At 37.4% G+C, this 17,320-nt stretch overlaps 1 protein-coding gene across 7 annotated transcripts in view; it reads right to left on the reverse strand.

Annotated features, from left to right (window-relative positions):
- Nucleotides 1-447: 447 nt before the first annotated feature.
- Nucleotides 448-17,320, reverse strand: part of LOC102141746 (mitochondrial adenyl nucleotide antiporter SLC25A24-like) — an 80,999-nt gene continuing 64,126 nt past the window's right edge. For 5 of the 7 annotated variants that reach the window (XM_074000388.1, XM_005542536.5, XM_005542535.5 and 2 more), the window contains 3 exons: nucleotides 15,987-16,154; nucleotides 13,397-13,547; nucleotides 448-12,309 (listed from right to left, as the gene is read on the reverse strand). In XM_074000388.1, coding sequence (XP_073856489.1) covers nucleotides 12,131-12,309; nucleotides 13,397-13,547; nucleotides 15,987-16,154 — 498 coding nt within the window. In that variant the 3' untranslated portion in view covers nucleotides 448-12,130. The remainder of the gene's footprint in view (nucleotides 12,310-13,396; nucleotides 13,548-15,986; nucleotides 16,155-17,320) is intronic. The other 2 variants (XM_074000396.1, XM_074000390.1) reach the window with 1 other exon arrangement.

The raw sequence follows: 17,320 nt of genomic DNA on the forward strand, positions 1-17,320 counted from the left end.
AGTCACTGCATTATTTAATTCTCTTCTTCATTTTTGTATTTTGTTGTTAATATTTGTTATGTATTACTTCTCAAAAGTTCTAAGGATCTTCCATTGCTGATTATGCTAAAATTTAAGAGTGATTAAGGGGAACTGATTAAAAAATAAAGTAAAATTTTAACATTCCTTTGATCATTCATCACTACATGTTATGGCTTAGTCTTTTTCTTATGTGGACTTATTTTTAATAGACAATATATCTTCTCTTGAGTCACCTTTACTTTTCCAAATCAACATTATGCAAAATTATATATACATATACACCATATGTACACACATATATACATATATACACACACGGATATATGTGTGCATGTGTTTCATCTGATGCATGATGGAAGACAGTAGCAACATTAGTTTTGTACAGAGTTTTCAATTTAGAGAAAAAATACGTCACATGGGTTCAAATTTTATGTTTCCTTTTCAACTTTTATTTTCGGTTCAGGCAGTACATGTGCAGGTTTGTTACATGAGTAAATTGTGTGTCACTGTGGTTTGGTATACAAATGTTTTTGTCACCTAATTAGTGAGAATAGTATTTGATAGGTATTTTTTCTACCCCCACCCTCCACCTCCCTCCTACCCTCCACTCTCAAGTAGACTCTGGTCTATATTTTCCTTTGTTTCCACGTGTACTCAATGTTTAGCTCCCACTTATAAGAGAGAATGTGTGGTATTTGGTTTCCTGTTCCTGCATTGATTTGCTTAGGACCTTCATTTATGTTGCCGCAAAGGATATGTTTATGCCTTTAAAAAACGGCACAGTATGTTATGGCTGCATAGTAGTCCATGGTGTATATGTATCACATTTTCTTTACCCAGGCCACCACTGATGGGCATCTAGGCTGATTCCATTTCCTGCTATTGTGAATAATGCTGTGATGAACATTTGACTGCGTTTGTCTTTTTGGTAAAATAATTTATATTACTATGAGTATACACCCAGTGATGAGATTGCTGGTTTGAATGGTAGTTCTATTTTAAGTTGCTGGAGAAATCTCCAAACTAATTTACACAGTGGCTGAACTAAGTTATATTCCTACTAGCAGTGTATAAGTATTCAATTTTCTCTGCAATCTCGCCAACATTTGTTATTTTCTGACTTTTAATATTTGCCATTCTGACTGGTATGAGATGGTAACTCATTGTGGATTTGATTTGCATTTCTTTGATGATTACTGATGTTAAGAATTTTTTTCATATGCTTGTGGGCTACATATATGTCTTCTTTTGGGAAGTATTTGTTCACCTTGTTTGCCCAGTTTTTAATGGGGTTGTTGGTTTTTTGCTTGTTAAGTTCCTTATAGATCTTGTTTTATGAATCTGGGTTCTCCACTGCTGGGTGCATGTATTTTCATGATAGTTAAGTCTTCTTGTTGAATTGAAGCCTTTATCATGGTGTAATGCCCTTCTTTGTCCTTTTAGATCATTATTGGTTTAAAATCTGTTTTGCCTGAAATAAGAATTACAAGCCCTATTTTTTCTCCTCTTTGCTTGATAGATTGTCTTCCATCTCTTTACTTTGAGCCTATCAGTGTCACTGCATATGAGATGGTTCTCTTGAAGACAGCATACAGTTGAGTCTTCTTTATATTCAACTTGCCACACTGTGTCTTTTAAGTGGGGCATTTAGTCCATTTACATTCAAGGATAGTATCGATAGGTGAGGATTTGGTCCTGTCATCATGTTGTTAGCTGGCTATCATGTAGACTTCATTATATAGTTGCTTTATAGTGTCAGTGGGCTATGTACTTAAGCGTGTTTTTGTGGTGGCAAGTAACATGTGTTTGCTTCCACGTTTAACACTTCCCAAAAGACATCTTGTAATGCAGGTCTAGTGGTAATGAATTTCCTTAACATTTTCATGTCTGAAAAGGTTTTTACTTCTCCTTCACTGTGAAGCTTACTTTGGATGAATATGAAATTATTAACTGGAATTTCTTTCCTAAAGCATGTTGAATATAGACCCCCAAATTTCTTCTGGCTTGCAAGGTTTCTCCTGAAAGATCCACTGTTAGCCTGAGGAGTCCCCGCTTTGTACATGACCCAAAACTTCTCTCCAGTTGCTTTTAAGATTTTTTTATTTTACATTAACGTTGTAGAATCTGATGATTATGTGTCTTTGGGAAGGTCATCATGTATAGTATTTCACAGGGGTTATCTGAATTTCCTGAATTTGCATGTCGAGTTCTCTAGAGAACCTGGGGGAAATGTTTGTAGACAATATCCTCAAATATATTTTCCAGGTTTCTTGCTCTCTCTCCAATTTTTTCAGGAATGCCAATGAGTTGTATGTTGGTTTAGTTTCCTTACAGAATTCCATATTTCTCAGGAATTTTGTTCATTTTAAAAATTCTTATATTTTTACTTTTGTGTGACTGTATTCATTTGAAGCAATGTTCTTTGAGCTCTGAGATTCTTTCCCCAGCTTGGTCTATTCTGTTATCAATGCTTCCAATTGTATTCTGAAATTCCTGTATTGAATTTTTCATTTCCATAAGTTCAGTTTGGTTCTCTTTTAAAATGACTGTTTCATCTTTCAACTCTTCAACTGTTTTACTGGTTTCCTTGGATTGTGATTCAACCTTCTGTTGCATCTTGATGAGATTCCTTGTCTTCCAAATTCCAATCATATGTCTATCATTTCAGTTATTTCAGTCTGGTTAAGGACCACTGCTGATGAGCTAGTATGGATGCTTGGAGGTAAGAAGAAACTCTGGCTTTTAGAGTCGCCAGAGTTCTTCACTGGTTTTTTCTCATCTATGTGAGCAGATCTTCCTTTGATCTTTGAAAAAATTATTCAAGGTATATTAAAGAGATATGCTATTTGTCAATAGCATTTTTTGCAGGTCATTCCCAGGATAACCACAGGAAATTCTCACTGACCAATGTTACCTGATGAAAACTGTATGACAGTTGGGTTTTAGAGAACTAATATTATGCAATTTTGGATAACATAGAGCTAAACTTGTTTTCATAGAGCTAAATTATCCAATTTTATTGTGTGTGATTTCTAGATGATATAAAGTCTTGCTCTCTTTAAAAGACAGTTTTCTTTTTTGGGGGGCGGGAGTAGGGGGGACAGAGTCTTGCTCTGTCACCCAGGCTGGAGTGCAATGGCGTGATCTTGGCTCACTGCAACCTCTGCCTCCCGGGTTCAAGCAATTCTTCTGCCTCAGCCTCCCTAGTAGCTGAGACTACAGGCATGCACCACCATGCGTGGCTAACTTTTTTTATTACATGATCCTAGAGGCAGACACATATGTACAGCTTTTCTAAGTGCATAAATAGACTCCTGTTTCTCTTCAGACCAGTGGAGTTGACCAACTTTCATAGTTTTCAATATGTCATCTCATTTTTTTCCTAGAGAATGGGTGATTTAACTATGTAATTAAAAAAAAAAAAAAGACAAACAAAACCAGGGGAAAAATGCAGCTTTGAGCTCTACAATATTGAGGCTTATTCTTTGTGGTCAAAAATTCTGAGGTTATGGGGGATCTTATGAAGGTACATGACAGATGAGAGTTACCTTGAGACACTTTATCTCAAAGGTAAGATAGCAAACACAGCATAATTTTAGAACACCTTTGTTTTCAATAAATTTGCTGTTTTTCTTCTCGCTTACTTTTGGGATCCTATACTTCCTTCTGATGGCTGTTTCTCTTCTTCTGTGGGTAGGACTGTTCCCACTCACAGCAATTTCCAGGGCCCATAGAGCTGAGGAAATAGTTGTCTGGTAGTGGGGCTGATTCATTTCATTTAGGAGCTGCCCTACTGCTGCCATGTCCTACTGGGATCATCTTTGATCATCTGACCTCTTTAAATCATTATTTCACTTCAGCTCATCTGTGTGGATTGGGAGAGAGTTGCGTCATTGATAAGATGCATAATGCAGCTCTTCCTCATTTCTCCTAAAACAGGAGGCAGTATCTGCAATCTTCAGGAAAACCTTCTTCATCTGAGCTCAGAACCTCCAACACGGAAAGAAGAAGAAATAAACTTAGGCTGAAGTGCAAGACCTGAAAGAAACAAACTTAGGCTGAACTGCAAGAGCTGAAAGAAACCTACTCTGGGCTCTCCAGGTAGGACCCCTTCCCTGGAAAAAGAAAGCTTCTAGTTAGGTGCCGCTAAGGACAAAGGTTAAAAAGTTTGACTCATTCTCTTGTGTTTGAGTTTTTGAGTATATCTTTACTTTCACTACAAATAAGACTTTTATAGTATCCAATTCACATTATGATGTTCCAAAACACTAGATATTAATACTTTTGCCTTGTTGGGCCCCTCCATCTATCAAAGAGTAAGATATATATCCCATTGTGCTGTTATAAAGAGAATGTATTATGACTGTATGTTAAAAGATTTTCTTTAATCCAAAACAACATGATTTTTCTTCTGATTTTAGAATAAATGAAAACATTACTGTTTGAGCCTACTATGTGGGGTCCTATGACCCCCAGTCTTAGCTGATCCAGGCTGAAACCACAAAACACCATGAACTCAGCAATTTATAAACAGTAGAAATTAATTGTTCTCAGTTCTAGCATCTGGAAAGAACACGATGGAGGCACTGGCCAATTTGGTGTCCAGGGAGGGTCTTTTCCTAAATCACAGATGTCACCTCTCTCTTACGATACAAGGCACAAGGCAGCTCTCTGGGGCCTGTTTTATGAGGACCCTAATCGCATCTATGAGGACTGTTTTTATAATCTATAACTCCCAAAAGCTCCTACTTCCTAATACCATTACCTTTGGGGTAAAGATTTCGATATAAGTATGTGGGGGAGTGATATGGTTAGGCTTTGTGTCCCCACCCAAATCTCATCTTGAATTGTAATCCCCATAATCCCCAGGTGTCAAGGGAGAGACCAGGTAGAGGCAGTTGAATCATGGGGGCAGTTTCCCTTATGCTGTTCTCATGATAGTCAGTTCTCATGAGATCTGATGGTTTTATAAGGGGCTCTTCCCCATTGGCTTAGCACTTCTCCTTCCTGACACCTTGTGAAGAAGGTGCATTGCTTCCCCTTCATCTTCTGCCTTGATTGTAAGTTTCCAGAGGCCTCCCCAGCCATGCTGAACTGTGAGTCAATTAAACCTCTTTCCTTTATAAATTACCCAGTCTTGGGCAGTTCTTTATAGCAGTATGAAAATGAACTAATAGAGAAAGACACAAACTTTCAGTCCATAGCAGGCCCTGTGTGTCCTCCCGGGATGCAGAAGAAAGGGGAACAGAATGAGCAGACACAATATGGGAGAAATACGAGGAGAGCTGAGGAGAGGGAGGAGGGAGAGCTGAGTAATATGATTCTCTTCCCTGGCCCCAGAATGGCTGCCTCTTCCTCTGTATCCTATTCTGTGCCCACATGTCCTGCCCTGGTCTCTCATCCTCCATTGTCCGTACTTCCCCCTAAAATAGCCTCTCACCCCTCCTCCTTGTTCCCTGATACCAGGTCTTTCCAGGCTTAGGCTGTGAAGTTCCACATCAGGAGCAGGACTGTTCCCTCCCACTGCCCACCTCCCCAGGCCTTCATTTATCAACCCCTTATCTTGTGGTTCTGCGTAGTCTACAGTACAAGAATCTCCAAAATGAAATGGAAGTGCAAACCAGGCCTCCTCATGGAGGGGTGGAGTCTCTCTGCTGAATCTGAATCCAGCTGTCCCAGGTCATTCTAGATGACAATTAGGAAAATATCCAGCATGAGTGGAGCAGAGATGATGTACACAGAAAAGATAGTGATTACAATTTTGACATTTAACTCCAAATCATGTATACTGATTTGTTTTACTTTGTTCGTGTACATTATATAATCTGCATACTTTGCTTTAGAAATGTTTTACCTGAAAAAGGCTTGTATTGTGGTTACTATGACCCTAGAATTCCACTGCTTGTTTTATAACCCAGAGACAGGTGTGCTCCTGTGCCCCAGGACACCTTTCAAGAACAACCATAGCCACATTGTGCTGCAGACTGGAAACACCCACAAACTTGAAACAACCCAAAGGCCCACCATTGAGTGTGGGGATGAACAGATTGTGGTATATTTTATTAGCAATGAAAATGCATGAATCTGTGATGACTGCTAAATCCATAGTTTTAATCATAAAAAAATTAAACAGGAACAAGAGGTGTGACAGATGTCTTAGGGAAGAACAGACAGCCCAGGAGTGGAAAATCTAAGACTCTACACAAAATATACTGCAGAAGAGGGCTTGACATAGAGAAGAAACTATTGTGAACAAGTTGAAAATTGGATACGACACCAGTGGAGAAAGGCAGAAAGAATGCTCAGAAAATGCTGGGGGATAGAACTCTGAGAGGGCAGATTCACAAAGTGCCCACAATCTAATACTTCTAAAAGTGAGTGTATCATCTTGGAAGGTGATTATTGTGTTTCTTAGTCATAGTAACCCATAAAAAAGCCCGTGGAAGCCCACAGCTCCTAAGCGAGACTGAGTTCTGAGAACCAGACAAGATATGGCAATACAAAGGCAGCTGTTTTAAGCTGTTAACCTGAGCTATGAAGCTTGGAAAACTACCCTGCCTTCTCCCACTTACTCCACTGAAACTTTTAATTCTGATTCAGAAATTTCCATTTCATTCTTCTCTGATTAACAAAAAGGAATATGCTCAGCATTTAAATTAAGGTATTATGAGAAAAAAAACACAATAGCACCAACTTTTTTATCATTGAAAACTTACCTGCACAAAAATACCTGCTACAGATATATGAAAATTGTAACCTAACATTTCTGCATATATTTTTATTAATAATTTTTTATTTCAATAGCTTTTGGGGTACAAGTAATTTCTGATTACATGGATGAACTGTATACTGGTGAAGTCTGAGATTTTTGTGCACCCACCACCTGAGAAATGTACATGGTGCCCCATATGTAGTTTGTTATCTCTCAACCCCTCCCATCCTTCCCCATCTGAGTCTCCAAAGTCCATTAATCACTCTGTATGCCTTTGTGTACCCATACCTTAGCTCCCATTTATAAGTGAGAAAATACAGTATTTGGTTTTCCACATCAGGAGCAGGACTGTTCCCTCCCACTGTCTACCTCCCCAGGCCTTCATTTATCAACCCCTTATCTTGTGGTTCTGCGAGTTCCTGAGTTACTTCACTTAGAATAATAGCCTCCAGCTCCATCCAAGTTCTTGCAAAGGACATTATTTCATTCTTATTTTATGGCTGAGTAGTATTCCATGGTGTATGTATACCATATTTTCTTTATCCATTCATTGGTTGATGGGCACTCAGGTTGGTTCCATACTTTGTGAATTGTGCTGCAATGAACATTCGTATGCAGGTGTCTTTTTGATAAATGGACTTCTTTTCCTTTGGGTGGATACCCAGTAGTGGGGTTGCTGGATGAAATGATAGATCTCCTTTTAGCTCTTTAAGAAATCTCCATACTGTTTTCCACTGAGGTTGCACTACTTTACATTCCCACCAGCAGTGTCTAAGCGTTCCCTTTTTACCACATCCATGCCAACATCTATTGTCTTTTGACTTTTTATAAAGCCCATTCTTGCAGGAGTAAGGTGGTATCTCATTGAGGTTTTAATTTGCATTTCCCTGATAATTAGTGATCTGGAACATTTTTAATATGTTTATTAGCTATTTGTATATCTTCTTTTGAGAAATGTCTATTCATATAATTTGCCCATTTTTTGATGGGATTATTTGTTTTTTCTCGATGATTTGAGTTCCTTGTAGATGCTAGATATTAGTCCTTTGTCAGATGCATAATCTGCAAATATTTTCTCCCATTCTGTAGGTTGTGTGTTTACTCTGCTGATTATTCCCTTTGCTGCACAGAAGTTTTCTAGTTTAATTAGGTTCCATTTATTTATTTAGGTCCCATTTACTTATTTTTGTTTTAATTGCATTTGCTTTTGGGGTCTTAGTCATGAATTTTTTGCCTACAGCAATGTCCAGAAGTTTTTTTCCTAGGTTGTCTTCCATAATTTTTATCATTTCACATCTTAAAGTCTTTGTCCATTTTGAGTTTATTTTTATATAAGGTGAGAGAGAGGCTCTGCCCTCATAAATGGATTAATGCCATTATCACAGGAGAGAGGTCCTTATAAAAGAGGGTGTTTGGCTTGCTTCTTTCCCTCTCTCTCACCCACCAGTGTGATGCCTTTGCCATGTTATAACATAGCAAGACGACCCTCACCAGAGACAGTCCCTCAGCCTTGGACTTCCCAGCCTTCAGAATCATAAGCCAAGTAAATTTCTGTTCTTACAAATTACAAGGCCGGGCGTGGGGGCTCGTGCCTGTAATCCCAACACTTTGGGAGGCCAAGGTGGGCAAATCACAAGGTCTGGAGTTTGAGACAAGCCTGGCCAATATGGTGAAACCCCGTCTCTACTAAAAATACAAAAATTAGCCAGGTGTGGTGGCATGCACCTGTAGTCCCAGCTACTGGGGAGGCTGAGACAGGAGAATCTCTTGAACCTGGGAGGTGGAGGTTACAGTGAGCCAAGATCATACCACTGCACTCCAGCCTGGGTGGCAGAGCGAGACTCCATCTCAAAAATAAATAAATAAATAAATAAATAACACAGTCTGTGGTATTCTGCTATAACAGCAAAAAAAAAAAAAAAAAAAAAAAAAAAAAAAAAGACTACGACAAGAACTCATGGTTGCTTTTTGAGTTCTGCAAAGGTTTATAACCCTCCATTAGCATGTTATGACTAATACAGTATGACTTTTTCAGTTGCTTTCTCTAAAATAAATGGGTTAATAAACTAACTTTTAAATATGCAGTCTGAGCAGAGTGGGAGTATCAAAACATTCAGCAGTGCCTTCAGAAACACAGGTTCTGCCTGAAACTAGGCAAGTGGGCACTCTACTACACCACTCTAGAGATCTGAGGGATTACTGTTTTGCTTCTGTGGACTGCAAATAAATTCCTGAAAGGATTCTGTACTTGTCCAGAGAGTTTTTTATCTTTCTGGATGAGATGCAGAGATTTCTTGGAGTCAAAAATTTCAATAGGCACTTAATCCTAACCACCTCCCAGATGACATCTGCTATGGTCTTCTTTATATTTAATTCCCAGCCAAAAATCTTAATCATATCCTATAACATTCTACTATGCTCTTCTGGCGGTTTCTGGGTTAATGTAGCTCAAGTTCCACAATTCTTTCCACTCTCCTACTTTAGGTCTCAGGTCCTCTTCCCTTGTATACAAGGTTCCTAACTCTTCCCACCTTAATTGGGATGGGCCTGAGTGAAACAGAGTAACCCAGGGGCCATGAGACAGAATTTTACTAATTTGTATCACAGGCCTGCAAGGTAACTGGGGAGGCTGATCTTTAAACTGTGCTATCTGAGAAACCATGCAGAAATGTGCCTCTGTGTTAAACTCAACTCCTGACACCGCAGTCCTTAAAATATTATCCAGTTATTTTCTTCTCTGATGCTTAGAAAGAACTGCTGGTATTTCTTCATGATTCATTCTAGATTCAAGTCTCAGTGTTCATGTTACATTGTGATAACCATTTTTACATAAATGTTATCTCTCAAGCATTCTCAGTATTTAAGAGCAAGAAGAGTATCAGTCAGGCTTGGACTAAAAGAGTACTGAGAGGCTACACACTGAGGACATGGGCTAAATCATCATTTTTTAAGTTTTTTACAAAATATCCAAGTCACAGCCAAGATTATGGCTGACAGCAGGCTCTTATACAAAATGAAGGCCCTGAAGGTAAGAAATGAGCACAATCCTTCATAAAGTGGGAAATATTAGAAGATTTGCTTAGGGCACTTACCTCTCTGAACTCAGTTTCTTCATTTGAAAATCAGGATAATAATCTCAACCTTCTAGTAGAGTTGATAGAATTAAGCAAGAGAACCTTTAAAAGTGCTTTGAAAGGGTACCTGGCACATATTAGGCACTTAATAAAATAAATTTTAATTTTCTAATTTTAAAAAAGACAGATTAGACTTTGACCTCGGATACAATAATCAAAAAGTCTAGACTTCTACCTACTCTAAAGAGAAGTCTTTACTTAGAAGCCAGCATATTCTAACTAGACCTATGGTAATAATGTCTGAATTGATCTCCTTGGCTCTACTATCTCCTTTTTTTTTTTTTTTTTTTTTTTTTTTTACTAGATGGATTCTTGCTCTGCTGCCCAGGCTAGAGTGCAGTGACACAATCATAGCTTGCTACAGCCTCTAACTATTGGGCTCAAGTGATTCTCCTGCCTCAGCCTCCCAGGTAGCTGGGACTCCACACGTGTGCCACCATGCTAATTTTTCATATTTCTTTTGCAGAGGCAGAGTCTCACTTTGTTGGCCAGGCTGGTCATGAACTCCTAGCCTCATGTGATCCTCCCATCTAAGCCTCTTAAAGCATTTGGTCTACAGGTGTGAGCCACCACACTTGGCCCTATCTCTTCTTTCAATGGTTTCATTCTATTGCCAAAATTATCTTTTTACACTAGAGAATGTTATTAGCATATATAATAGAAAGCCCCTGTTGCCAACCTGCCAACCTACTACAAGGCAGTAGCCTTGTAGCTCACTATATCTTCCTATATACTATACATTTTCAAATGACCAGGTTACTTGCAATCTTCCTGATGTTCCATGAACTCCATTTTCATGTTACTGTTCAAGTTGTTTCATGAACCTTGGAATGCTTTATAAAAGTCTATCTGTACAACTACTGCCATTAGTCAAATTTCTTACACACCTATTCCCAGGGTTCACATGAGATTTGCCTTTCTCTCTTCTGTTGATCTGTGGCTTAATTTAGCTCAAGTTTCACAATTCTTTCCGCTCTCCTACTTTAGTTCTCAGCTCCTCTCCCCTTGTATGCAAGTTTCCCAACTCTTCCCACCTTAACTGGGATGGGCCTAAGTAAAATATTCCTCAAAAGTATCTTCTTCTCTTTGTTCTAATTCCACATCACTCTTCCTAGTAACTATTTGGTTTCCAAGGTAGTTTGACACTAGGAAACAGTGTGCCTTGGAGAAGGGACGAAAGTTCTCTGGTTAATGGAAAGTATTAAGCACCACTGTGAATGTTAATGGGTTTGCTTTGTGATCTATATCTCAATCCTGTGAGCAATTTTTGTTAATCTAGCACCAAAAAACTGATCATTTTAAGGAAATTAATAAGGTCAAACTTTTGGACCATCAAGGCTAAAAATCAAAGCCTGGACTTCAGTCGGTTGAGCCAGGCGTCTTCATTTGAGGCCTGTTAGTGTCCAATCAACCCATTACCACCATCTCTCCACACAATTATTTAATCCCAGGAAAGAATATAATTTTTTTAAATAAAAGTGAAGAGAAGATATTTAGGGTATCAAAGGGTTGACTTAATCAACTCTTAAGTTGAAGTAAGAATTGCTTCAACAACTATGAGATAATGGTTTTAATATATAAAATTCTTCCACTCGAATGTTTTCAACCAGAAGATAAATAAAATTTGTCCAGTGTTGGATTTGTTATCAATGCCAACTTCCTTATATAAGCTGACAATATCAAGAATCAAAATGAACCAACAGTATTCACATGTACAAATAAAAACGCCCAGAGATGTAAGAAAGATGTTATCATTATTCCATCTAAAATGTGATAGAAGGAATTAGAAACTAATTTTCCATTTTGCTTAAGTAAAAGAAACAGACTCCGAATTATTTGCTATAACATCAATTTTAAATGCACTGATTTTTCTTTTAGTGTATAAAGCTTTTTCAAGCTCAGCTTTTTTAAAATAAGTTTTCAAATATAAAAACGTTTTCAAAGATAAAGTCCTATTGCTGACCAAATGTTTTATGTTACTCTATGGTGTATTCAAATCAAATCAAGAACAAATTTTAAGTTAGGATTCAAGGGAGAGTAGTAGAAAATGTAAATAGTATTTTTTGGCTATTAAAGATTTTAAATTATTAGAGAACTTTATAAAAATTATTATTTAATTTATATATTTTGTAATAATGAAAAAATATTTTAACAATTATCTGACATTTCTTTCCTCTTAGGACAAGATAACATCTCTTTATAATCCAGGTATTATCTTACAATTAAGTGATTACGGCAATGACAACAATTTGATATATCACTTCTAGGTCAATCCAAAAAGTGACTTCACTTTTTCATAGGCCACACAGCCAATGCCTACTGCAGGAAGCACCTTTATGATGTTTGGGGTGAAACCCCTGTAAAATCCCAGTTTTCCTTCTTTGGTATATATTTCTTGAATGAGCCGAATCATAGAAGTTGTTTTTCCTTTTTCCACTAGGGCTATAAATTGGGAAAAAAAAAAGCATAATTCAATATTTAATATTTATAAAGAAAATCCAATGATAAATGAGAATTTACAGACATTGAAATTACTTCAGAATATACCTCTCTCCCTACCTGTAGAATGTCTTGTGCTGTTCAATATGGTACCCAATGGATACATGTGGCTATTTATATTTAAATTAATTAAAATTAAATAAAACTAAGAATTCATTGCCTCAGTTGCGCTGGCAACAATCCCAAGTATTCACTTGGGAATAGTGACTATCATACTGAATAGCACAAATATAAAATATTTCCATCATCACAGAAAATTTTATTAAACAACACTTGAAAGTCTTTCATAAGGGACCTCAAAGGAGTATTTGGAATTGGATCTGACACAAATAGAGAGAGGAAAGGATGGGCGATGGGATGGATGGAGAGATATTCCACCTGGAGAATATAAATCAAAACCAAAAATCTAACTAAAAAGACAAGAAGAAAGAGAATGTTAAAGAATATCACTTAACACATGAACTATAAACAGTTTAGTCAAGAAGATAACAATAGGATTGTGTGGGGTTTTTTTTCCTTCTTGAAAAGTGATAAAGATATTTTCTTAAAAACTAAATTCCTAACATTTTACTGAGACAAACAATACAGATATCCTCCCTTTTCTTAATATCTCTTCCTTAAGTAAATTGGAAAAAAAAATTGAGTTCCATTCCACAAATGTATTAAGTTCCAGTTGCAGAATATGATGATAATAGTGGAACTAAGGTAAAATTACATGATCATATGGAATAACTGTTTATTTGAAAAAAAGCATAATCTTTTCTATTGTTCTGCATGGTACTTTCTAATTGTAAACTCCTTAAAGAGATCATTAGTAACTGAAGAAAATGTGGAGAGTTCCAAACAATACTTTGAGAGGAAATAAAATCTAAAAAGCACAAAAAGCTAAAGCTGACTAAAGTCAGTAAAATAATAAATTCGGGATTCTTGCTTATCAATTCTACAGTTTTATTTTTGAAGTCATTAATTTATACTCATTTAAAACATAATTTTAAACTTATTATTCATTCATTAAAGAAAAGAAACTCACCTGAAGCCTGCATGTGAGTTCTAATAAGGTTCACAGGGAAACTGGCTAACTGACCGCAAGTATTAGACAACGTACTACATCCCACCAAAATCATTATCCCAGGATTCACAGAGTTTCCTGAATAATTTTCTAGCCAATAATTCTTCAAAATCTGGCAGAGAAGAGAGTAGTAAATATATTACTGCGCAACTACTATGCAATAGAAAACAAAACTTACTACTATGCAACTCTAAGTGGAATAAAGTTTTAGTAAGGTGGGGGCTATCTCTGTAGTCTTTTTTTTTTTTTTTTTTTTGAGACAGAGTCTTGCTCTGTCCCCCAGGCTGGAGTGCTGGAGTGCAGTGGTGCAATCTCACCTCATTGTGAGCTCTGCCTCCCGGGTTCATGCCTTTCTCCTGCCTCAGCCTCCTGAGTAGCTGGGACTATAGGCGCCCGCCACCACACCTGGCTAAATTTGTTGTATTTTTAGTAGAGACGGGGTTTCACCGTGTTAGCCAGGATGGTCTCTATCTCCTGACCTTGTGATCCGCCTTCCTCGGCCTCCCAAAGTGCTGGGATTACAGGCGTGAGCCACCGCACCCGGCCTCTATCCCTGTAGTCTTATCAGGGACAGGTTGCACTAATGTTTTCAAACCAACATATTCATACTGCCTCAGTTTGAGTTCCCCTATGTTTTGTTTTGGGTTTTGGTGTTTTTTTGTTTGTTTGTTTGTTTGCTTTGCTTGTTCTTTGGTTTGTAATTATATTCAAACAAAAACCTGGAGATTCTCACAGGGATCAACAGACTATTGTAGAGAGGAAGACTGCACAATCCACTCTAGGTTAACAAAATCACATTTTCTCAACTTTTAAGAGTCCTCTGTCCCTATTTTCTTTTCGTTGAATAAAAGTGACTGTAAGAAATTAAGAAATATTGAGTTTAAAACATCAGTAAGTGCTTCCAGAACTGTTCATTTATTAAAGGACAGCAACTTTACCATTATGCACTGCAGTGATTACTACAAAATGTGTAATTTGATGCTTTTGAAAAAATAAATTTTGAAATGTTTTTACTCAGTATGCACTTACTACAGTCATGTAACAATACAAAGAGAAATGTGTAATGGCATCTGGCAAATGTGTAAAGCAGAAGATACTGAACCATAGAAATCAAAGGATGACGACAGCCCAACACAAACAGCAGCAACAAATTTATTGTAATAGGATCATAGATGCAAGAAAACAAAAAGGAAAATAAATGCATGCTGTAATATTCAATACTTTAAACACCTACAAAAATATAAGTGTACTTTTAAAAGTGCTAAAGGAAGTTATCTGTCTTTCACATGATGATGACACCACTTGCCAAAAATACCACTGGGCTTATATCTAGAGAACTGCCCTTCCTGTGTTGAGAATGAATTTATTCTCTAATCACACACCTTCACCTGGTTCTTATGACAAAATGGTATATATACTGCTAAGATGCGCTTCCTGAAACAGATGTATGGCCATAGAAATAAAATGATCAGCTGAAAGGGGAGTAAGCTGGCATCTTGCCTATGCATTACACTATCAGCTTTTTTGTCCTATCTCCATCCTGCCTTTCTTCCTCAGGCCGCAATTACTCCTGTCCTCCATTCTCATTTTTACAACTGTGTGATGATATCTCAACTTTCACAATCTTACTTATACAACAGATTTTTCCGGGCAGTTAAAAAACCTGAATCCTAGGCCTCTCCTCAGGATAATTTTAAAAAATTTTTAAATCTATTTATTTATTTTGAGACCAAGTTATGAGACTGGCCAATTTTTGTATTTTTGGTCAAGATGGGATTTCACTGTGTTACCAAGGCTGATCTCAAACTCCTGGGCTCAAGGGATCCAACCCCCTCAACCTCCCGAAGTGCTGGAATTACATGCCTGAGCCACCGCACTCGGTCTCCTCGGGATAATTAAATGAGAATATCTCAGGATGTGGCCCAAGAATCCTATTTTTTTGGCCAGGCACGGTGGCTCACGCCTGTAATCCCAGCACTTCAGGAGGCCAAGGCGGGTGGATCACAAGGTCAGGAGATCAAGACCATCCTGGCTAACACAGTGAAACCCCGTCTCTACTAAAAATGCAAAACATTAGCCGGGCAAGGTGGTGGGCACCTGTAGTCCCAGCTACTCGGGAGGCTGAGACAGGAGAATGGGGTGAACCTGGGAGGCAGAGCTTGCAGTGAGCCGAGATCACGCCACTGCACTCCAGCCTGGGTGACAGAGCAAGACTCCATCTCAAAAAAAAAAAAAAAAAACAAAAACATATTTTTTAAAGATCCATATGTAGGTGATTCTGATATGCATCCAGGATTGAGAATCACTGTTTTATCAGAACTTAAAATTATTATTACCAAAAATTGATTCACAAAAAACACCAAATAAAAGTATTATTGGAATACCAGATATGTAACATATAAAATGAAAAATAAGATAAAACCATTCAATTCTCTCTTGGTCAGAAGCTGTTTTAATGAAAAGTCATTTATAACCATATTTCTACAATAAAACTTGTTGTGCCATATTTTCAAATCTAACATATAACGTCATATTATAAGAATAAACTCACCTCATAAACAGCAAGATCTATGCCTGCATAAGGTACAATGCCTAGCAAGTTAGGAGTATAACCTTTGAAAAATGATCTGACACCTTCTTGTTTTAGAAGCTTCTTGCCACAATCAATAATCCCTGAATACTCTCCAGTTTTACCTATAGCCAGTCTGGTCTTTAGTACCTAAATGTAAAAGAATATAATAAAGATATATTGATCAGATTCACCCATCTTATCTAGCAATCCAGGGATTTGCATTATCTCATGATGTTTATAAATCAGAGAAATCATAAAAGAAAGCAATCATAAACATGATTGTAACTTCTCAATAACTGGCTCTTACTTATGAACAACTGATACAGTACAGAGATATTTTAAAATTATTCAAGCAGGAAAATAAAATCAATCCCGGTGCCTTTGAGTGATATATCCATGCAAATTCCTTTAATGTGCTGAAAGGCAACATGTTCTGAAATAAATTCATTATTGCTTCAGAATAAAGAAAGCCAAATTTCAAGGGAAAACATATATGGTCATGTTAAACTAAAGAACCAGCGTGAATAAAACATTCTACATATGCTTAAAGTACATACTCTGGTAACTATTGTAACAGTGAGGCCCATAAACTGCAATTTTATATGACTTGGGCTCATTCTATGCTCATAAAGAATTGAAATCCCAGAAGCTATAAGGATAATAGTAGGCCCTGGTAGGCTGTATATGATCAATATTCCTACACACAATTTAATTCTCCTGATAGAGTCTCACTCCTTGTCATCTTAATTCCATTAATTCAAAGGTACTTTATACATGCTTGGAGAAATGGCTCTCTAAAACAGTCAAGACATGTACCCTTTGTATCTAAAACAAAAGTTAAATTTTTTTTAAGTATAAACTTTGTCTTGATTGACAAAACTGTGTATTTTGATGGGGCTGCCTCTGAGCGGTCAGTAGGAAGCCTTTTGTTTTATGGACTTCCCTGCGGAACTAGACACTTTAGATAGTCCCATTTTTAAAACTCCTCTCCAGGGCAGTGCACTCTCCTCTTACCCAAGTAAATCTTTTCTGTCTGCTTCACTGGCATGGTTTTCTCCTCTCACTCCCTAAATTAAGGCCTTCTCAAAAGTCTTCTTCTCAGCATTTTTAAAATCATTACTTTTTTCAGAGGCAATCTCCTGGCCTCAAATAACAGCTCTCTCAGGTAACACACCAACACCTGAAATCTTAAGTCTCAGTTTCACATTTGCAACGGCCTACTGAAAATCATAACTTGGTGGTCCCATCAACAGCTCAATTTAAATATGTGTAAATCTGAACTCATCACCTCTCTTGAGTCTGGTTCACTTCCT

Source organism: Macaca fascicularis, chromosome 1 (genome assembly GCF_037993035.2).
Source record: "Macaca fascicularis isolate 582-1 chromosome 1, T2T-MFA8v1.1".
Taxonomy (NCBI): Eukaryota; Metazoa; Chordata; class Mammalia; order Primates; family Cercopithecidae; genus Macaca; species Macaca fascicularis.